Raw genomic sequence first — 24,336 nt, 5'->3', positions numbered from 1 at the left:
CCCTTGGAAAGGCCTTGTTTATACAATCACTTATTGAAACAGCTGAAGGTGATTACCGTTTATAAAATAACTAGGAATCCGGCCCGGCTTCGCACGGGTAGATAGTTTTTGAAAATAATAAACTGTATTACTTGCTGATAATGTTGTTTTCTATAGATGAAAGAGTTTTTAAAATCAGTTGAGTAGTTTTGAGTTTATAAACAAACAAACAAATCTTTTCTTTTTTTTATACCACAGGTGGCAAACTAGCATACGGCCCACCTGATGGTAAGTGGTTACCGTAGCCTATAAACACCTGCAATACCAGAGGTATTACGCGTGCGTTGCCGACCCTGAAGAAACGTCTTTACCCCCCTTTTTTAAGAACCCCATGCTGTAGTCTCTTGGGAAAACCTCAGCAAGGAGCTCATTCCACAACCTGAGTGTTCGTGGGAGGAAACATCTCTGAAACCGCGCAGTACGTGACCGTTGAGGCTGTAGGACATGAGGATGAACTCCCTGTCGATGGTGAGCCGTACGATGGTAGAAAGTGGCTGTGGGCATCATATTAAACAATTCCTCTGAGCGTAATCCATTGTACAGGCGATAGAACACACAGAACGAGGCCAAATCTCTCCTAAGATTTAAGGGTTTGATACCCCCTGTGAGCCTGGGATCATCGACAATTCTCATAGCTCGTCGTTGCAACGAGTCGAAAGGTTCAAGCTGGTATTTAGGTGCTCGGGCCCATAAGTGACAGCAATACTCCATGTGGGGCCGTATTTGCGATTTGTATAGCATTAATAACTGAACCGGCGTGAAGTAATGCTTCGCTCTATTGAGCACACCGAGTTCTTAGATGCCAGCTTCACCTTGTCTTTGAGGTGGCCACGGAACTGTACATTACTAGAGATGTCAAAACCAAGGATCCCAATGCTTTTAGAGATGTTAAGAGACGTGCCTTGAAACTGTGGAGCCACAGCAAATGGGGTTTTCTTAGCGGTGAACGCGCAAGCTTGTGCCTTAGCGGGGTTAAACTAGTTTTCTTTCTAGTATATAAAGCATAAATTTGAATGTACATATATCAATAGGTCTGAAAATGGTTTTGTTTTCACGCATGGGTAGTATGTATGTATGTGTAAACATAGTTTTCATACAATAATTTGTGACAATTTCAATTGTCATATAATATGTTAATGTTTTTCAAATAAAGTCAGACGTAAGACTTTGTTTTGATATGTAGGTATATCGGTTATTTTTAATGGGCGATTTTCGAATGGTAACCCCGTTAAAGTTATCAGCATACGTTGGTGGGGCACCAGTGAGAGATGATAGATAAGGATGATGCCGGTCAATTGGGCTATAATGACAAATTCATAAAAAAACATCACAACCTTCAAGAAAAGAGCATAGTCCTTTTGAAAAGGTCGGCAGCACATCTGCAATGCCTTTGATGTTACGGGTAATCATGGACGGCGGTAGTTACTTACCATCAGGCTCCACCATGCTCATTTGCTTTCTATGTTATAAAAAAAATAAAGAATTAAGTACTATAGTTTCCACGGGGTACCGCGTGGAGACCGACCTGTCTATTGTTATCAATAGAGTTGTGGAATCACCATTACTATGTTGTATAATAGTACAATATATAATAAATAAAATACTTCTTTATGTCCTTACTAATATTATATATGTCAAAGACTTTGTACAAAAGTCGATTGCTTGGACACCTCTGTCCCATTCGTGTTTCTACCGTGAAGCAGTTGTGTTTGCATGGCTGTGTTTGGGTTTGAAGGGTAGGATATGGCGTGAATTTACAGGGTACAGAGGAATAACACCTGAGTCCTTAGGAATGGCAACGCTTGGGGGGTATCATGGGCGAAACAGTATAGTCTGTTATGTCCATGGTACTGCTTATGTCTATAGACGACTGTTACCACTTTCCATCAGGTGGACGATCAGCTTGTTTGCCATTCTAAGTTGTATAAAAAAACAGTAAGTTTGTTTGTTTGTTATCTTAATCGTTATGAAATTTGGTTTACAAGTATTGTTCAGATAAAGAAGCAAGGAAGGTTACGTTTTATCCCGGTCAGTAAACATATCCCGGTCACGCGGACAAAGTCACTGGTAACAAAGTAAATGGTAGTATTTTTTTTAGTATGTTTGTTTCGTTGTGGAACAGGCTAAGGTCGGAGACCATGCTGCCTTAGGTAGTATTAATATATGTTCAAAATTTCAAGCTATTAATACCCATTATTCATCACTATAATTCATCACCACCATATCTGCCGTTAATTGTCCACTGTTATACATAGGCTTCTCCTATAAGGACGGGGAGTTTTGTCAGTTGCTGCCACGCCTGACAGGCGGACTGACATCCGCAGTTGGACTTTGCTGATGTTTTAAGATGTACACTGTTGCTCATCACTCGACCATTAAGTATTTCTCTTATGAAACCGAATACAAAGTGATTTCACAACTACACTGATTTTAAGTATAATAAATTTGAACGTAATAATTACAAGACACTTGAATCTTATTTAGATTTTTTATTAGGAGAGAGAGCGAGGACACTATTGGCATTATAATGAATTTATTTGTGTCGAGTTGCCAAGAGTTTCCTTAGCCGCCTCTTAGGGAAGAAAGGTCCCGGTATTCTATGAAAGAGGTAGAGGTTAGAAAGAAAGGTATATGAGTATATCATAAACGATACACGGCCATAGTTCAATAATATATTTAAATTAAGTTCCCTTAATCGCTTCTTATGACACTCACAGGGAAGTAAATGGGAGGTCATTCTATTCCGGGGTCGTATTGGGATTTCAATATTTCCAAAATGTTGTAGCCTATGTCTATAAAATTCCAAGACAATACAAGAGTCGAATGAACATATTATGAATACAATAAAGTTATTATCACTAGTGTATCAGTATGTACAGGTGTCTTTGAAGTCATTATAATGTTAATACATATTGATGAACATACCTAAATAGCCTCTCACATGCCTCATAATGTTTATAATAGTCGATCTTGATATCTGGTGAGTACTCCAATAATACATTTTTTTTTTAATTATTCTTTTTCAATTAGGAATCAAGCCCCAAATTTTTACGGTACTATGGAAAGGGTTTTAACGTGTAGTAAATGCACGAAATAAGAGATAATAGAGTAAGAGGAAAATATTATTCATTAAATGTTTCCCTCATGAATTCCTACTTAATAAGTATTACTGAGTACAGAGGAATAACACCTGAGTCCTTAGGAATGGCAACGCATGAGGGGTATCATGGGCGAAACAGTATACTTTGTTATGTCCATGGTACTGTTCATGTCTATAGGCGACGGTTGCCACTTTCCATCAGGTGGGCCGTCAGCATGTTTGCCATTCTAAGTTGTATAAAAAAAAATGTGAGTGAGTGTTTGTTTATTTATTTTTTATTGTTATTTCATAGCCCCTTAACTACTTTTAATCTAGCTCAGTAAACATAGCTCAGTCGCAAAGTCGCGGGTAAAAGTTACTTTATATGTTTACTCCTGTATAATTTTGTTTTGCAAAACCGTACAGCAGTAATTGAGTAACAGATATCCAAATATCTTTATAAATTTTCACAATTACAATAATAATAAGATTTTAAATGACTTAAATAATTTATTAACCAAGAAAATACGGTACAAATGGCGGATTTAATACCATATGCCTCTTTACCAGTCATACGAAAGTAGTGCTTATTTAATCTTTTAGTTTATTATCTATATTAAAAAAAAAGGTTTACAATACAAACAGACATACGTTTTACTCATAAACACAAATGTTGGTTTTCCGCGAGAATCGAACTTGCGACCAATTGTATTTGGTGGCATTTTCTTAAACCACTACACTACGAAGTTCGTGAGTTAATGTTTTGTTTTCTAATATTATTGATAGCAAAAAAACAATTAAGATAATTAAATCAATAATAGATAAATATTGATTAGATATATATTTTATCTGTAGATACTTAGTCTATTAAAAGTACATGCATATATTTTATATGGAAAATATTTTTGCGACTAATTGATAAATTACATATAATACATTTATTGATAAATCACTGTTAAAATTTTAGCAATCAAGATATTTAAAAATACGTATGTGTTATGCTACTAGGCGTTAATAGTGAAGCCTTTTTTTAAATTTATTTTTTAACTGATTTCAAAAAGAAAGAGGTTACAAATTGGTTGTATAATATTTTTTATGTTTGTTAGTTTCGAAAAATAGCAATAATTTGTAAAATTGTTGCTATTGTCCGAAAGGATATACTTATAGATTAGTCCAATAGAAAAATCATTAAAATCGTTTCAATAGTTTGGTTTTGATATCAAAATAACTTTTTTTTTTAGATTTTGTAATAATTGAGATCTGTTTTTCTTTTTGTGAAACACAAGTTAAATTATTTTCTCACATATGTTATATTTTGCTTTTTTTTTTTCAGATATGTTTAGTAAACTTTTAGTATTGTTGTTTTTTGTTTTCGAATATGCAAAGACACAAGATGCAAACTGCGATTTCAGACAAGATGTAAGTACAATTATTTAGAAGATTCGTAATAGGTACAAGGCTGGGGGATGGGATAAACTCATCTACAATGGTAGCAGACTCAGATAATGAGTGTTTTAATTGGATATATGGCAGTAAGTCATATACTGTACAAGATGGGTCTATCTTTGGACACACCAGAGGGAGACTTTGTACAAAAGTCGTTTGCTTGGGTACCTCTGTTCCATTCGCATTTCTACGATGAAGCAGTTGTGTTCGCATGACTGTGTTTAGGATTGAAGGGTGGGATATGGCAGTGAATTTACGGGATACAGAGGAATAACACCTGAATCCTCAAGAATGGCAACACATGGAGGGGGGGAATGGTCCATGGTACTGTTAATGTCTATAGGCGACGGTTATCAGACGTTTTCTATGAAGTGGGCCGTCAACTAGTTTGCTATTCTAAGTTGCATATAAAAATACACTATGCATATTATTCAGTGCGGAATCGGAATCCATAAAACACTTGATGTACAACTGCGATTCGTTGGCAAGTATGCGAATGAGTCTCCTGGGAACGGCTTATTATGAACCAGGGAACTACAGATATCTTAAACCGCGGGATATCACAAAGGTAACACATAGGATCTATAAAATGAAAGTGTAAGGTATGGGGAAACTAAATAGATTCCAATGGGTCGACGTGCAATAGTTTCGCTGACCCCATATGCAAATAAAAAGATATGATAGGTACAATTTAACAACAGTAACAAACATCTTACTTATATAATAAAATTGTAAATAGACGATGTTTGTTCATAGGATATACGAGCATTTAAGAAAAAATTTATACACGGCATCGTAACAGAACCTATAACAGAACCTATACAACTTAGAATGGCAAACAAGCTGACGGCCCACCTGATGGAAAGTGGTAACCGTCGCCTATAGACATGAGACATAACAGAGTATACTGTTTCGCTCATGATACTCCCCATGTGTTGCCATTCCTGAGGACTCAGGTGTTATTCCTCTGTACCCAGTAAATTCACGCCATATCCCACTCTTCAAACCGAAACACAGCCATGCAAACACAACTGCTTCACGGTTGAAACACGAGTGGGACAGAGGTACCCAAGCAATCGACTTTTGTACAAAGTCTCCCTCTGGTAGATACTTTACGTGTATGTATGTCTTTAGGGAAAACCTTGGCAGAGAGCTCATTCTACAGCATGATCGTTTGCGGGAGAAAACGTCTCTGAAATCTGAATTATAATAGCACTAGCAACGTTACAGTAAAAGCTAGTATAATAGCACTAGCTTTAAACTTAACGTTTCTTACTCTGTGATGCGAACAATTGTAATTTTCCATTAAATAACTCGTCAGCTTGCTTGCCACTTTTTTTTAATTTAATAATTTCCTCTTTGCCGTAATAAATTCTGTCAAGAGATTTACTATATCCAGCTGTGGTAATGTTTTTTTTATATTCCAACAGGTAGAAGTAGGTCAAACGTACTATGTGTATAATCCAGGATATTCAAGTAATTATGAACCAGGTGTACAGTGCAGGTGGATAGGACGTTGTCCAGATGGGTACAGGTGTAAACTGTACTGTTCCGAAGTATCATTACCTGAGGTGAGTATTTTAATTTTGAACAAAATATAATTAATTTTTGTACTATAAATAATATTTATTACAAACAGTCGACAAGATTAAGCATTATTTATTTATTTATTTATTACATCCTCTAGGTAAGCCTTACAGTCTTCCAATACGCTGACCCAGGAAAGCATATCATATCATATCAGCCTTTAACTGTTCATTGCTGAGCCCTTGGAAGGTTTTGCCAGTAGTTGTCACGCTTGGCAGGCGGATTGGCAACTGCAGTTAGGCTTTAATGATGTTTTAAGAGGGACGCTGTTATGAGTGCATACCGATACCATTCTTTTATCACCGATAAAAAACACCCTCTTAAAAAGGTCTCAGTGATTTTGTTATCAGCCTGTAGAGAGAGAATTTATCGTATTTTTTTTTTGTTAGAGTCCGTCGTGCTCCTTGGATCGTTTGTTGATCTCCAAGAGCGGAGATCCTCAGTTGTCTGCCGCGGAGCATTACTGTGGACGTGGTTTTATGACAGTTGTATCGACTGGCCAGACAATCAGTGTAGGTATGTACAAATCTTTAGTTGAATTAAAACAATTAGTATAATCCTTAATGCACGATTTAAATCTATACTCTTAATTTTTTTTAATTAGATTGTTTATTTAAATATTTTTATTGACCAAAAGATATGGTATAAAAAGCGAACTTAGTGCTAGTAGCTAGTAGTATTCTCTAGCAATTAACCTTTGGGATGAACAGTGAGTCACGAACGAGATATTTCATTATTGAGATATGTAAAAAAAATAACAACTAATTTAATTTTTTTTATACAACTTAGAATGGCAAACAAGCTGACGGCCTACCTGATGTAAAGTGGTAACCGTCGCCTATAGACATGAGCAGTACCATGGACATAACAGAGTACACTGTTTCGCTCATGATACCCCCATGCGTTGCCATTCCTGAGGACTCAGGTGTTATTCCTCTGTACCTAGTAAATTCACGCCATATCCCACTCTCAAACTGAAACAGGTACCCAAGCAATCGACTTTTGTACAAAGTCTCCCTCTGAGATTACAAAATTACAAAAGAGTGGGGAATTTTTATTATTCTAAAAATAATTCTTCTAGTGTGACATATTTTACAAATATTTATTAAAATTGTGCATTCCACAGAATTCTTTTTATTTAAAGGGAAAAACACATAATGTATTTTCATCTTTAAGGTTTAATAACATCAAATAACAGTCCAGGTGGGAAATTCCTTTGCGAACTTACCGCTGAAAGGGCAGGAACATCGCCGAACACCCGAACATGTCGATGTGGTTATAAGAAACAGGTGAATTTATTATTTTAAAATATAGGGTATTACGAAGGTCATGAATAAAAGGTACAATTTACCTTTTGATAAATCGATTCGAACCCACGTCTCTCTGCTATCGGGGCTGAGTGTATTTCTAATTACATCACGGTAAAAATTTGCATTGTGCACAGTTTTTGTACATATTTGGCGAGAAATATTAATTTATTTTCTTATGGTTAAATTTTCAACGTGCTTTTCGGTTTTAAGGGAATGGCACACGGCAATGGAACTATAGAGTACAGTTTGTTTGTTTGTTACATTATAGCGTCTTAACCAAACACTATATTGGTGTACACGTAGATATTATATGGAACGGAGAACGATATACGCTACTTTTTATCCCTATTTGTAAACACATTTTCAGTTACGCGGACGAAGTCGCGGGTAAAAGCTAGTAATTACAAATACTATTATTTATTATTATTACATTCGTATTGGAATGAAATTTGGTATACGGGTAGTTTCTTTTTTAGTTTGGCGCAGGATGTTCTATGTACTTATACACGCGGATAAAGCCACGGTATGCAGTTAGTATCTGTATAATAATTCATCTTCATTCCGTTTAGACGCGAATCGTAGGTGGTGAGGAGACCGCCGTCAACGAGTACCCGATGATGGTCGCGCTGGTACACAGCCGAACGGCCGAGATGGAGTGTGGAGGTGTCATTATTGATAAGCGGTACGTTCTGACGGCGGCCCATTGCTTGGACAGGCAGCAGATATCCAATCTAGCGGTTGTGGTCGGAGAGCACAATGTTGATACCGGTAAGTTATTTATTTATCTATTTATTTTTTATTTCCCGTGATTGTCGTAAAAGGCGACTAAGGGAACTTCATGGTCGAGGGATGGGCAACAATGCCCTCCTTAATTCATTGCCAAAAGCTTAGCTGTGGTTACTAATCTGTCTACCAAGCGTGGCAACTATTAGTAAAATCTCCCTTGTAGGGGAGGTCTATGTTCAGCAATGGAAACCTTGACCTGGTTATCGATATACTCTGGCGGAGTGTCAGTCCAGGATGATAGGTGAAGATGAAGGCAGGTCAGTTGGTCCATTGTCTATTGTCCAGGAATTAACCACGGTTGTAGCTGAACCTAAATCAGAAGTTAGTTTACTCTGTACATTCAAAGGCAAAGTAAATAAAATCTTATCCGGGAAATAAGTACAGTGTAAGATAAGATATATTTATTTATTATTTATTTATTTTAACTTTAATGCACAGTGAAACTGTTTACATATAGCGGACTTAAGACCGGACGGTGTTCTCTACCAAATGTTCTCTATATGTGCAGGAATGTAATTTTTTTTGTTACCCCTTCGCGCTTTCCTGACGCAATTGATCATCACGAATCTTGACATTCATGTAATAGGCACCTACTTAGAATCGAGGATATAGTCTACTTAATACTCGTATGCCGGTCACACACACAAAATAGCTAAGTAATGTAAGTAACAAGGAATTCTTACCTATACGGGAATCTACAAAAGTGTTAATTTATTTCAGGTGATTCGCCAGCTACAAGAGGCTATAGAATTATGGATGTGATTATTCATCCGCAGTACAGCTCGTAAGTTGCATTTTCAATTCAAACTAAGCAGTCTGTATACATTTTCTACTGTTGAAAGTAGTTGTTTGTTCGCCATATTTGTTGTTTCGTTGTTGCATATATAATAAATAGACTTTAGAGTCAGCTCTCTTTTGTAATTTATCCATTTAGAGTTCTTTCCACATGTCCTAACTTCTGTAAGATACCTCATTTCGGGACTAGTAAATTTTAGAATAATTTATTTCTGAAGTCGGTTAAAAATAAATGTGACAATCTGATAACAATAATGGCATTTCGCAAGACCTAAAAATGACGTATTACTGTTACCCTTTACACTGTAGTATTGATTTGATAGGTATATATGTATCTATTAATAGGATATTCCGTCTCGGCAATAGAAAATTTTAAATAAATTTGAATAACCTATTTTTGAAATTGGTTAGAAATAAATGTGGCAACCCTGCAACAAAAACGCCATTTCGCAACCGATACACACACTGAGTGTGTGTCGAACCGATAGGGATGTCTCTATTAATAGAAATAAATGTTATGTAATAAATGTATGTATTATTATTTGTCTAAAAGACTGTACTTTAAAATATCGATTGGAAAAAGTGGCATATTTATTCCATTTATCCTTACTGGTCAATGACAGAGACAAGTGAAAAATTCACTCTTATCCTCTCAAGGGGGAAAGTTGGTAGAGACAAGTGTAACTGGCCGTTTCATTGTGTATCAATTCATTCTCTCACATTGAAATCGAATAACTTGAGGTTAATTGTTTTATACCACAAAGGTGGCCAACAAACATACAGCCTGTCTAATGACAAACGATCACTGTATCTTATGGACGTTTGCAAAACCAGGGGTGTCTCGTGCGCGTTGCTGACCCAGAAAAAAACCTTAATATATCATTTTTGAAGAATCCCATATAGTTGTACTAGGGAAAATCTTGGCAGGGAATTAATTCCACAGCCTGAGCGTTCTTGGGAGAAAATTTAATTATGGTTTATGATGTTCAGTTCTAGTTACACCAACGACATCGCGATTGTGGTATTGGACCAGGACATCGAGTTCGGCCCGCTGGTCGGACCCGTCTGCTTACCATTTAAATTCGCTGATGATGACATGGCTGGAGACACAGTCACTGTTCTTGGTATATGAAGTTGTTTTTTGAATTTTCCAACTTGTCTTTCAAGATTTGAAGATATATATTTTACAGGAGGTTTGCTTGAATCAAAGCATTTGAAGTTTCATGGTTTCTGCCTACCCTAATGAGACATAAACGTGGCATATTTTATAGTATATGAGGAATAATAGCCACTATTTACCTGTATATTATGTAGAATATTGTTGCAATTTTTAAGGACTAAGGTGCTTTTTCTATCAAATTGTGTACGTAGATGGAAGTATCACCATTTTTTATTCAACTGGCAAAAAAACGTCGATAGAAAATGCTAATCGTCAATAAATAGCACCATGAACAGCGCAGATCGTCACTGCAATGTACTGGTACTCTTTAGGCATCAGCTACTCCTGAACAGAGACTATGCTTCTGTACCTATGTATATTACCGACATATCTCATCCTTCAAATCGAAGCACAGCTGCTTCATGATAGAAATATGGATGGGACAGAAGTGATTTTTCTGTATGATACTGGAAACAAGTTGACAACCCATGTGATGAAAAATGGAAACCGTCGATTGATATGAATATCACAGGTCATCGCTGTAACACCCATGGTACTTCTTATATCATGCGATTCCTGTAGATTAAGGTATTATGCCTTTGCACTCTATAATTTTACTACCAGATCATTACCCTTCAAATCGAATCACAATCTTGTAACTTATAAACATAGTTTTTTAACGCCAGGAACATAACTGCGATTGAGGTATTCATGCACACAGCTTTCTAAATGTTACCATTGAACCTTTCAAATGTACCTATTTACCATTAAATTATATCAAATTACGAAAAGTTTAATACAGATTTGGTAATTTTTGTTTCTAGGATGGGGCACACTATTCATAGGTGGACCAATATCCAAAGTGCTGAGACAGGCGGACTTGGATGTAATAAGTCAAGAACAATGCCAAGCCAAATATCAAGCGCTTAATTCAAGTCAAATTTGTACCTATACGCCTGGAAAGGATGCTTGTCAGGTAATCTATATATCTCTCTGATATATCTCCATCGCCAGATTGCAAGTGAATTATGTTGATTGTTCTTATTTCAGATTAGAAATATTTTTTTTATACAACTTAGAATGGCAAACAAGCTGACGGCCCACCTGATGCAAAGTGGTAACCGTCGCTTATTGCCATGAACAGTACCATAGACATAACAGAGTATACTGTTTCACCCATAATACCCCCCATGCGTTGCCATTCCTGAGGACTCAGATGTTATTCCTTTGTACCCAGTAAATTCACGCCATATCCCACCCTTAAACCGAAACACAGCCATGCAAACACAACTGCTTCAAGGTTGAAACACGAATTGGACAGAGGTACCCAAGCAATCGATTTTTGTACAAAGTCTCCCTCTGATAAATACTAATGGCAAACATGCTAAATACATCGATAATTTAAGCTTTTATTGTACAGAGATAAAAACCAACTTCAATATTTATAAAATAAGTACGAGACTAATACTGCAGTAACTCTTTCTGATAAATAAGAATCATCTTAATATCTCCTCTGTCCCATTCGTGTTTCTACCGTGAAGCAGTTGTGTTTGCATGGCTGTGTTTCGGTTTGAAGGGTGGGATATGGCGTAAATTTACTGGGTACAGAGGAATAACACCTGAGTCCTCAGGAGTGGCAACGCATGGGGGGTATCATGGGCGAAACAGTATACTCTGTTATGTCCATGATACTGCTCATGTTTATAGGCGATGGTTACCACTTTCCATCAGGTGGACCGTCAGCTTATTTGCCATATGCCATATGTATGGTTCCGAAATAGATTGGATCACCTCTTCCTTTCACGTGGGTGTCGTAAGAGGCTGTTAAAGGAACTTCATGGGCGAAGCTGGGCAACAGCGTTGCTCTTAAAATATCACCAAAGCCTAACTGTGATTGCCAATTCGCCTGCCAAGTAAGGTAACTAAGGGTAAAACCCTCCTATATGGGGGAGGCCTATGTTCAGCAGTGGACATTTTTAATTGCAATGCAATTTCGAAATGGTGAAGAAGCTGACGACCCATCTAATGAAGATAGCAACAACCTTTAAAGATGAATGGTATTATGCACATCACAGATAGGTTAGTCCTTGATATATATTCTATTGCTATATTTATAATATAAAAGATTTATTTATTTTTCCTCTCTCTCTCTTTAAGGTACCAAGTTCAGAATATTCTATATTCTAATGAATTTTCTAACTTCATTTATATATAACTTTGCAGCTCGATTCCGGAGGTCCTTTGCTATACACAGATCCTGCGACCGGTCTCCTCTTCAACGTGGGTGTGGTCAGTCAAGGGCGGTTCTGTGCTTCCAGAGGGGAACCGGGTGTTAACACCCGGGTGACGGAGTACTTGTCCTGGATAATAAACAACACGCCGGAAGCGGATTATTGCAGACAATAAAATGTTTTGTTTTGTTTCTTTTTTTTTATAATTTTATTTATTGTAACCAATTTTAACTATACAGATGTTATGGGGAAGGGATTGTTAGTAATGGAGAAGTTAGTCCCCATCGTTATCAATATAGGTACCCTTTTTGTTTTTTTATACAACTTAGAATGGTAAACAAGTTGACGGCCCACCTGATGGAAAATGCTAACCGTCGCCTATAGACATGAGCAGTACCATGGACATAACAGAGTCACAGATAATATAATACTATACAGAGTATACTGTTTCGCCTATGATACCTCTTATGCGTGGCCATTCCTGAGGATTCAGGTGTTATTCCTCTGTACCCTATTAGATCGATCTTCTCGCGGTTTTTAGTTGAATTCGTCACGATGGGCCTATTGATCTGCTTTTTATCCTCACCAATCATCCCTATCGGTATACACTGGCGAGGAAAAAGGATTTTTTTAAGAAGTTGTCTTTTAGGCAATAATTCTTACTTATAATATTCTATAATACTTTTATACTACTTACGTATACTATTAATATAATATTATAAATGCAAAAGTTCGAGAGGATATGTTAATGAATGTTTGACTGTCACTGTTACTCTATCACGCAAAAACTACTGAACAGATTTAAATAAAATTTTGTACATGGGTAGGTTACATCCTAATTTAAAACATGTACCATATATAGAATACTTTATATAATGATTATGCGAAGGAAGCCACGTGATACAGCTAGTTACTGATAAAGATAATTTCGGTTATATTTTGTTGATACATTAATTATAACGTTTTAAATTGCATAATATACCCTACATAGGTAATTTAAACAATGCTTTATTATCTCTAAGGTTGTAAAATATGAATATAAGTGCCATTGTACAGATAACATGCATTGAAAATAGATATCATACAAAATTTCACTGAAAAACAAGTGATGTACGCGAGCGCCTTGTATGGCGGACGAATTTACTTTGATACGTGATTGAATATTATACAGATTTTTATTTTTAATTGCCTAATTGATAACATACATTCACTGATAAATGCGAAGTGAATTTTTCCCTGTGTCGGTAGTATTGTGAACAAGCATTCACTGTTGAATGCCGCAGTGGGGTCAATTGTTTATATATTATTATTATAATTGTTTATTAAATAGTGTTCGAAATTCAATAAAGTTCTTATTTCAAAAATGTATATTAAAAAAAGTATGTTCATGTTTTTATTTTTTCTACTCGAATCTTTGGCTCAAGACCCAAATTGTGATTTTACACAAAACGTAAGTAAATAATATTTGTATTTTTGAATTCAAGGATTCGTTTCTGTAAACTAATAACATAAATGAGAGAATTTATAAAGGTGTTTAAATGTTTGTTACCCGGCTGAATAGATTTGAATGAAATTTGGTACATGGGTAAATTTACACGTATAATTACCCTATCAATGCACTACAAATATTGTTGAGATCAAATCCTTTATCTAACTAGAATAGAAATAAATAACATGTGTGACAACAAAAAAATATTATACTCTATAGGATAATCATAAGAAATTATACCAAACTGACGACGTTAGTTGTGTTTTAAACAATGTATGCTTCAATTTCTGGTAGCTGCCAGTTCTATTGCCGCACAAAACGATTGTAAATGTGATGAATTCACTAGCAATTAATCATGATAATTTCCAGGGGAGACCAAATCGAGGTAAATTAGCAGGGTAGATAGACAAAAACGTGCCTACTAATTCCCACTGCTTACAATCCATTTCCTCCATGATTTACCAGGTACAGCCAGGGCAAACGTACTACGTTTACAGTCCGCGGTACCCATCCAACTATCCACCCGGTGTGCAGTGCAGGTGGATAGGTATATGCCCAAATGGATACAGATGCAGGCTGTACTGTTCAGATGTGTCAATACCACAGGTAAGTAGTCATATTAATAACAAAACATAACTTGTTTGATATGTAGGATATTATGGGGGAATGACAGGATCATCGTCATCTTACATTATATACATTGGCCTCTCCCATAACTGTTAGCCTTGTCCGCTGCTGTCCATGCCTCGAACATTAAGTTCTCTTAGTCGCTTCTTATGACATCCACGGGAAAGGAAGGAATGGCTTATTCTATGCCATATGGGACTACAGAATGACAGAGTGCGAAAGCTTAATTCCTTCTCCGGCAAGAAAGATAAAATACGAGGATTGACATAGATATCTTTTTTTTATACAACTGAGAATGGCAAACAAGCTGACAGCCCACCTGATGGAAAGTGGTAACCGTCGCCTATAGACATGAGGCAGCAGTACCATGGACATAACAGAGTATACTGTTTCGCCCATGATACCCCCCATGCGTTGCCATTCCTAAGGACTCAGGTGTTATTCCTCTGTACCCAGTAAATTCACGCCATCGCAGTGTATTCTGTGACTTCTATGATACTATGTAGGCAGCCGAACAATGATGCTTGCAGAGATGTAGGGTGATATAAGGCAGTGGAATTACTGGGTGTATTCTGACTCTCAAGATTTTCACGCCATAATAGTCCAGGGGTAGGACATTTCTAGTGTTGCAGATATTCGTAGGTTGTAATGTCCGCTTACCATCAAACAGGTCGTAGGGTTTCCACCTCCACCATCACAGGAAGATTCTGTAGAAAAGTCGTCTGCATGAGAACTTCTATCCCATTAGTGTTTGCCACAAACTGTGTTTGCAAGGCTATGTTTCGATTTAAAGAGAAGGATATGGCAGTAAAATTACAGGGTACAGAGAAATAACATCATAGTTCTAAATAATGACAGTGCAAGAGGAGAATTATAGGAGTGATTCTGTGATATTCATGGTGTTGGTCACGTCTATGGGCGATGGTTATCATTTTCCATCAGGTGGTCCTTCAATTGGTTTGCCACATTATTAATCTTGTCTATCCTTTTTTTTTTATACAACTTAGAATGGCAAACAAGCTGATGGTCCCCCTGATGTAAAGTGGTAACCATCGCCTATAGACATGAGCAGTACCATGGACATAACAGAGTATACCGTTTCACCCATGATACCCCCCATGCGTTGCCATTCCTGAGAACTCAGGTGTTATTCCTCTGTACCCAGTAAATTCACGCCATATCCCACCCTTCAAATATCACAGCCATGCAAACACAACTGCTTCACGGTTGAAACAGGAATGGGACAGAGGTACCCAAGCAATCGACTTTTGTACAAAGTCTCACTCTGGTGCGATATTTATATATTGAGTCCTAACGTAACATTTTCCACTTTATAATCGTATATTAATTCACGCGGGCACAAATCACGGGATATAGCTAGTTTTAAATTTTAAATATCATAAGAAAACTGCCAAAAAAAGGCTTGCATTTTTTCCACACTTTAGACCCCATCTTGCACCATGGATCGACTACTGATCTCCAGGAGTGGGGACCCACAGCTTATAGAAGCCGATTACTACTGTGGACGTGGAACAGTAACAGCTTTATCAACGGGACAAAGGATTAGTGTCGGTATGTTTTATTTTTTTTACGTTATTTATTTCATAAACATGTATGATAGTTCTAAGAATTTTTGAGTTTCCTTTAGTTTTTTTTTTTTTTTTGATGGGTGAAAATGGAATGGCAACTCCGCCTGCGCTAACGGGATACGCTGGCGGAGCACCAGTGAAGGGTGATAGATGAGAATGAAAACAGGCCAGTTAGCCCATCATGATGAATTCATCAGGAATCAACCATGATAGTTTCCAGGAGAACCTGGAGGGGGTCTACCTGGTTGGGTATATTGCTAGTAATGGGATTCTCAGTCTCCATTACTAACAATCACTTCTCACCTGCAAGAGAGTATTAGAACATACATGTTTCAATACCTGTAGTTTTAATTTTTTTTTGTTGTTCTAGGTTTAATATCATCGTACACGAGTCCCGGCGGGAGGTTTATGTGCGAACTGACCGCTCAACCAGGGTCACCGCCTGATCAATGCAGCTGTGGTTATAAAAAACAGGTTATTTATTTAGGGCAAACAAATAGATTTAGATTTTTTTTTTAAATTGATTTAGCATGATAACTTAAGGAAATTAAATAATTTAAGATTTTGTTCCACAGAAGAAACAGTAATGAAAATCAGTTGTTTTGATTTTGAAACTAAACTAGTAAAGAGATTGATAAAATTACTATAGGAACAATCTGAAAGAATAAAATACCGTTACAGATAAAAAAAAAAATTCCAATCTGGTTGGTTTTACGAATTGCGAATCTTCTCGTCTTTTGTAGTCGGTTGAAAATTAAGAATAACGGTATTCAACAAAGTTTGTTCACATAAATTTAATAGTAATTAAATAAATACACAAAGAGAATAAATAATCTTCAGCAAACGCAACAATATTTGCAAATAATAGCAAAGATATAAAACAAGTTCCGAACTTTTTGACTATTGAAGTACAACTGACAAGATTAGGTGTGCAATTAAATAAGTTTATAATAACAAAAAAAAAAAACAATTTCTGACGATATTATATTACGTACGTGATACTAGTAACTAAATAATTTCTTATTTAAAATAAAAAATAATTAAGAACCTCCTTGATTTTGAAGTAGGTTAATTATAATCATTGGTCAAAGATGCCGTACAACATAAAATTAATTATTGAATCGAACGACAACCTCCTTTTTGAAGTCGAGCAAATGTTATAATTGTAAACCGTTACTTTTGTGTACGAACCCTGTTAATTTTTTTTTTAATTACTATGTGACTGTTTTACTTTTGTACTTACGTAGGTATTACAAGTCCTGCTTAGTTTGAGTTCAGAAGGCGCTTTGTAGTCTGTTAATTTAAACAAAAAGTAATAATTCTCCAGATGAGGATAGTCGGCGGAGTGGAGACAGATGTCAATGAATTCCCAATGATGGTGGGCCTGGTAGACAGAAACGTTGGGCAGATCCACTGTGGTGCCGTAATCATCGACAAGCGATACGTGTTGACCGCAGCACACTGCATCGAGAACCAGAACGTAGCAGATCTAGCTGTCGTGGTTGGATTACACGATGTTGACAGTAGTAAGTTATTGTTAATACTATTATGATAATTAAAAGGGAAAAAATGTTAGGAAACTAGATACGATACGACGAACTTATAAACATTATAGTAGAAAGTAAGACCAAGAAGTATAGGAGACCAAGGCATAGTTACACCAGGCAGATCAAGAAAAAGGTTGGTGTCGTGTCGTATCAAGAGGTAGAATCGCAGAAAATCGTAGTGAGTAGCAAGAGGTCCACCGTCAAGAGCGCCCCTTTTAATAGGATGGATGGATGGATTATGGTGGTAAACAAGTATACGGCCTGTCTGATGGTAAACGGGGTTAACGTAGCATATAGACGTCTGTAACTCCAGGGATGTCACGTACACGTTACCTGATCTTGTTACGCCCTCTTTGATAAATCCCTGTAGTCTGTAGAGAAGTACAAGATTTTCGTTTCTTTTTTGGCCATTTCCCTCATATTCTTAGTAACATCACAATGCTCGCCAGCGACAGGGAGTTCATCCTCCTATGTTGTCCTACAGCCTAAATGGTCACGTATAGCGTGGTTTCGAAGATGTTTTCTCCCACGAACACTCAGGTTATGGAATGAGCTCCCTGCCGAGGTTTTCCCAAGAGTTACACTACTACTACAGCATGGGGTTCTTCTAAAGGGAGGTAAAGAGGTTTTTTCAGGGTCGGCAACGCACGCGTAATATCTCTGGTATTGCAGGTGTTCATAGGCTATGGTAACCACTTACAATCAGATGGGTCATATGCTTTGCCACCTCAGTGGTATAAAAAAAATTCTTATTTGGTATCGATATTATTTTTTTAACTCTTTTTATAATTTATTAAAAATAATTGATTACAATGAAAAATATTTACCTCCCAGTAACTCGAACTGACAAATTTCATACCCGCATCTTTCTGTTATTCGGGTAGAGTGCATTTCTCGTTATTGTTTATGCAATCATTTTTTCAAATATTCTACATAAGTAAGTTAGTAGGTTTTTTTTACAATTTTTTCCTCAATAAACCTTTTCAAAATTATTATGGAATTACGTTACGATTATAAAAAAGGATTATAGCACTGAGGTGGCAAACAAGCATACGGCCCACCTGATGGTAAGCGGTTACCGTAATCTATGAACGCCTGCAATACCAGAGACATTACGCGCGCGTTGCCGACCCTGAAGAAACCTCTTTACCCCCCTTTTGAAGAACCCCATGCTGTAGTCTCTTGGGAAAACCTCGCTAACTAGCCTAACTGATAGGCTCTCCTTTCTGAAGTTGACAAAATTTTCAAATGTATCTACGACAAAATTTTATATTAAAATTTTTATTCTTACTAATAATATAAATGTGAAATGGAGTTTATTTGTAAGTTACCTCCAATAGCTCCTTAACGGCTTAACCAATCACTATGAAATTATGTATACACGTACTATATGGAATGGAGAAAGACATAAGCTACTTTTTACCCCCGATAACGAGGATGAAGTCGATAGAGATGGCTAATTTTTATTTTATACAACTTAGAATGGCAAATAAGCTGACGGCCCACCTGATGGAAAGTGGTAACCGTCGCCTATAGACATGAACAGTACCATGGACATAACAAAGTATACTGTTCCGCCCACGATACCCCGCATGCGTTGCCATTCCTGAGGACTCGGGTGTTATTCCTCTGTACCCTGTAAATTCACGCCATATCCCACTGATCTTCAAACCGAAACACAGCCATGCAAACACAACTGCTTTACGGTTGAAACACGAATGGGACAGAGGTGCCCAAGCAATCGACTATTGTACAAAGTCTCCCTCTGGATGCGATATTTATATATTGAGTTTTGGATATTGATGATCAATCATTGCGATACCACCCATAACAGTCGGATATCTACATATACATATATTCATTAGAAGCGGTTTCTTATTTTCGGTTTTATACTATATTGGATAACCGATATGTAATATATTTGTTACTGGACCAATATATGTATAGATTGTAATTACAATATATAGATAGATATTATTACCCACCTTTACAAAGAAGCAGGTAAAAACTAATATATTCAAGTCTTAGCTATGTCTTGTTTGATTCGTAGACGTGTCTCCTGCCACGAAAGCGTTCAGAGTTACCCGTATCAACATTCACCCTGGTTACAGTTCGTAAGTATATATTTTTTTTTGTTGTCTACTTTATTATCGGCCTATCATTCGTTGCATCTTTATATCGGAACACCGTCATAATACAGCCATATCTGATCGTAGTGGATATAATACTCTTGATAGCAGTTTCTTTATCCACAATATACACGCTGAAATAAAAAAAAATCTATGATAAAACTTCCCGCCAAAACTTAATTTTCTTTTTCGACAATATAAGCTGTCGACTTGTTTAGAGTTAAACGATTTCACATTTTTTGCAATGGTGTTATTGTAGTTTAATCCAGTAATTGCCTCTTCATGCTCTCCTAATACCACAACAATACTCGTCTATTTTTTTTTTAATTGGATGATAATGGAATGGTAACCCCACCCGCGCTATCGGTATACACCGGCGGGGCACCAGTGAAGAATGATAGGTGAGGATGAAGTAGGTCAGTTAGCCATCGTAACGAATTCAATAAGAATTGTTCACGATGGTTTCCAGGGGGAACCACGTGGAGGTCAACCTAATAAGGTATATTGCTAGCAATGGGGCTGCCAAACTCCATTGCTAACAATCCTTTTCCCCCCAATACTCGTCTATTATCGCAGGCATCCAAGTGCGTGCTCCTATTTTATCTGTATCTAACATCAAAGTTGGGGTGTCTCACTAGCAGTGTACAGGATCACAAGTATCCCTCTTCTTATTGTCGTCTTTTATGATATCCTGGTAGTAAAATCTAATGATCACCTTAGTATAGTGAGTCTAACTTCATTGTAATTTCAACCGTCAACTATACACTGTTGAACGTAGGCCTCCCCCATAAGTGGGGTTTTACCAGTAATTGCCACACTTAACAAGCGGGTTGGCTACAGCAATTTGACTTCTGGTGATGTTTTAAGAGGGACGCTGCTGTCCATCCCTCCATCATAACCTCTCTTAGTCGCCTCTTACGACACCCATGGGAAAGGAAGGGTAGCCCATTATAAGTCGGGACAATACATACCATACATATATGTACCTAACTAAATAGATAAAAATAGAGTTTGTTTGTTCCAACTTAGTAGGTATAGTTTTTAGTACGATAACAAAACATAAATCCTGCATCACCTATGATAGAGAATATATGCTTATTATAAAATCGGTGATACCTATTCCAGGGCTAGATACAGCAACGACATTGCGATCCTGACCACGCAGGAGGACATCCAGTTCGGGCCGCTGGTCGGACCTGCATGCTTGCCGTTTAAATTCGTCAGTACCGACATGACCGGAACTAGGCTCACTGTTCTAGGTATCTATAACAAAATTTCACACACTAATTCCTTATATTGAGTAACAACTGTATATTATGCACGTACACATAGATGAAGACGCTGACCTGTTTTTGACGAAACATTTGTATGAAGACTAATATAATATCTAATATAATTTAAGACTACAAACACTGCAAAGTTAAATGCTCTTAATTTGTGGCTGTTGACCACTCATACATAACCGATATATCTTTTTTTGAAAATTCACTATATATTCTTATAAAAAAACATCGTTACAAAAAACATCTTAAAATTCCTATCATTAGAAGGAATTAGTAGCGAATTTAAAAAAAGGGCGAACACAAAAGATCATGGAAAGGTCGAAGTGTCACAGGGTTTTCTGTTTAAAAAAAATCATCTCTCAATAATATTAATAATCTAAGACTTCTTAGTATGTACTTATTGCTATTATAAAATGACAAGCAGTACATACTAAGTCACAGATTATAAAGAAATCAAACCGTTATTTTATATATAATAACTACCGGTTTAACTTACGTGCAATTTGGTCGAGAAAGCTCGACCAGTTTCGTGATCATTTAGGATACTTGGTCTTGAGTTTAATTGTTTTCTTTAGTTATGTTTTAGATTATGAAAATTTACCTTTTATTTGCACTATAGCACCTTAAATTATGGATGTTAAAAGATCATTAAATATTGTTTATGGTACTCAATATTTGGGCTTCTTTACGGGACAAAAGCTCTTTCAAATTTCTTACCTTATAAAATCAATAAAAATGTGGACATAGTTTTGTTTTTAATTATTAAAAATTAAATAGTAATTCTTCCTACGCCTTCAGTATACGCTGGCAGGATACAAGTGAGTGCGAATAGGTGCGGATTAAAGCAGATCAGTTAGCTCATCGTAACGAATTCCAAAAGAATGAACCACGATGGCTTCCAGTAGGAATCACGTGAAGATCGACCTAATAGGGTATATTGCTAGCAATGGGACTGTTCCACTTTATTACTAACAATCCCTTCCTTCTCCTCACGGGTGTAGTGGGTAATAATAATTATTCATGTTTCCAGGTTGGGGAACTCTTTTCCCCGGTGGTCCAGTATCTAATGTCCTACGGAAAGTGGACTTAGATGTAATGAGTCAAAATCAATGCCAGGCTAAAGTACCATTGCTTACTCCACAACAGATTTGCACTTACACGCCAGGGAAAGACGCGTGTCAGGTATTAATTTTCTTTAACTGAGTTTAATGTACTGTCATATATTTAACTTAATAACCCATAATATATATTATTGCTGGGACATCTTGTGCTTGTTACCTCTCCTTTATATCTTCAGGTTGTAGTGAATCAAAACGTAATCAAAGAACGATGCAGAACAAAGTAGGCTAATTTTTCTTCTATGAGAAGTACAGCAGAGTTTTGCTTCAAAAATGTCTTGCATTGATATACTCGTATTGTAGTGTGATGCAATGTTCACCTGTTATGGTATTCTGAATATTAAATGGAGTGTTAACGTCTTCACGAATTATTAAGATATGTTTCGCTACTATTACTATATAAGTAATATATCTACTAGATCCCAGATTTTGGATTTTCTTTTTAAAGGAAACTTAAGTTCCTTTAACTTGGAGCCTTATGTGCATTGCTTACGGGATACATCGCAGATTTTGGGGTTAAGAAGAGATATCTTCTACGTTATTAGTTTTACAGTTTACCAGAAAGAGACTTGTACAAAGTTGTCTGCATTAGCATTTGCCTTCAAGTAGTTTGCTTGCAAGCGGTGTTCCGATTTGAAAACTTGAGATGGGTAGAGAAATTATTGGGTGGATGCTTACCCCTCAAAATTTTTGCAAAAGTCGATAGCACAATTTTATGATTGCGCGAGTATTATTTCATCATCTTGCATCAAGGCAAGTGTTCAAAAACTGAGATGGCTTCTTATCAAAAGAATCATATGCTTAATTTTTATCCTCATTGTCTATGTAAGTTTATTGATCGAAGTTTATTGGACGTGGATTTAACTAGCATGTAACAATTACAGGATGATTCCGGAGGACCTCTTCTGTACACAGACCCGGCGACAGGACTTCTTTTCAACATTGGTATAGTCAGTTATGGTCGGTTCTGTGCGTCTCAAGGAGAACCCGGTATAAACACTCGGGTATCGGCGTATTTAACTTGGATATTGAATAATACACCAGGAGCTAATTATTGTAGAAAATAAATGAATAAATAATCAGTGATTTTTATTTTGCATTACGATACGTTGTAAGCAGATTATATCTTTGTGATCAATAGATATACTTTTAAATAATATAAGTTGACTATCAAATTACTAACAAATAACAAACAAACAGTCTGAAACCTAAACTGGATCATATATACAAATAATCATAATTATAAACACAGCTAAGTATAGATATGAACACACCATGGACTTCATATAAGAATATTCCACTATCCAAGGCACCTCTTATATCCACTTCTGTCGAATGCTTAATTGATAGATCTCCTACCTCTCGGTTATTGTCTCTTCTGAGTAGATTTTTTTTATTCGACTTAGAATGACAAACAAGCTGACGGCCCACCCGATGGAAAGTGGTAATCATCAGATCAGAGAGGAGAGGAATTCCAATATTACGTAGACATACATCTTAAATTATTTTGTTTATGTATGCACACATACATGAAGTGTGTCACTCACAAGTGAGAAACAGAATTCATCAGTAAATAAAGAAAGTAAATTCGAAATGGGACCATTTAATTATTTACTTGGTAACAGTAGACTAATCCTCTTTTGACAAGAAAGGGAGTAATGAGTGTTATGTAACGGAGAGTAATAGCAATGTATATATATATTGAAGTTACAATATGTATACATATATTACCCGAATAACAGAAATGCAAACGCATGTTAATGTGCGTTGCCGACCCTAAAGAAACCTCTTTACCTCCCTATTGAAGAACCTCATGCCGTAGTCTCTTGGGAAAAACTCGGTAGAGAGCTCATTCCATAACCTGAGTGTTCGTGAGAGAAAACATCTCTGAAACCCCGTTGTACGCGACCATCTAGGCTGTAGGGTATGAGGGTGAACTTCCTGTCGATGACGAGCCGTACCATGGTAATGGGGGGGGGGGGGAAAGGATTGTTAGTAATGGAGACTGAGAATTTTTATTTTTCAGTTTAACCTTATAAATTTCTTACACATATTCAACATTAACTAATTTACGCACACAATGATAAAAAAGTATACTAGTTTTTGGCGAAACATTTGTATG

The 24,336-nt window shown here is 36.6% G+C and overlaps 1 protein-coding gene across 1 annotated transcript; it reads left to right on the top strand.

Annotated features, from left to right (window-relative positions):
• Window positions 1–2,906: 2,906 nt before the first annotated feature.
• Window positions 2,907–23,296, top strand: LOC113511283 (ovochymase-1). The gene is made up of 19 exons (XM_052903245.1): window positions 2,907–3,019; window positions 4,452–4,537; window positions 5,995–6,135; window positions 6,541–6,667; window positions 7,328–7,440; window positions 8,031–8,229; window positions 8,968–9,031; window positions 10,033–10,166; window positions 11,026–11,177; window positions 12,425–12,604; window positions 13,763–13,882; window positions 14,387–14,527; window positions 15,994–16,120; window positions 16,508–16,611; window positions 17,465–17,663; window positions 19,735–19,798; window positions 20,939–21,072; window positions 22,127–22,278; window positions 23,099–23,296. Exons 2-19 carry the CDS (start codon window positions 4,454–4,456, stop codon window positions 23,279–23,281), a joined length of 2,418 nt encoding a protein of 805 aa, XP_052759205.1. The 5' UTR covers window positions 2,907–3,019; window positions 4,452–4,453; the 3' UTR covers window positions 23,282–23,296.
• The last annotated feature ends 1,040 nt before the right edge of the window (window positions 23,297–24,336 follow it).

This window comes from Galleria mellonella, unplaced genomic scaffold (assembly GCF_026898425.1).
Source record: "Galleria mellonella isolate WM207_F2 unplaced genomic scaffold, CSIRO_AGI_GalMel_v1 utg133, whole genome shotgun sequence".
NCBI lineage: Eukaryota > Metazoa > Arthropoda > Insecta > Lepidoptera > Pyralidae > Galleria > Galleria mellonella.
Note: the sequence above shows the minus strand (reverse complement) of the source record. Positions and strands in the feature narration are given on the sequence as shown.

Bases quoted from the DNA above. Each gene is read 5' to 3' on its own strand.
- LOC113511283 (XM_052903245.1), top strand. From the start codon at position 4,454: ATGTTTAGTAAACTTTTAGTATTGTTGTTTTTTGTTTTCGAATATGCA. The intron at 8,230-8,967 runs GTAAGTTATTTA...AATTTATTTCAG, and splicing joins AGAGCACAATGTTGATACCG to GTGATTCGCCAGCTACAAGA. The intron at 13,883-14,386 runs GTAAGTAAATAA...ATGATTTACCAG, and splicing joins ATTGTGATTTTACACAAAAC to GTACAGCCAGGGCAAACGTA.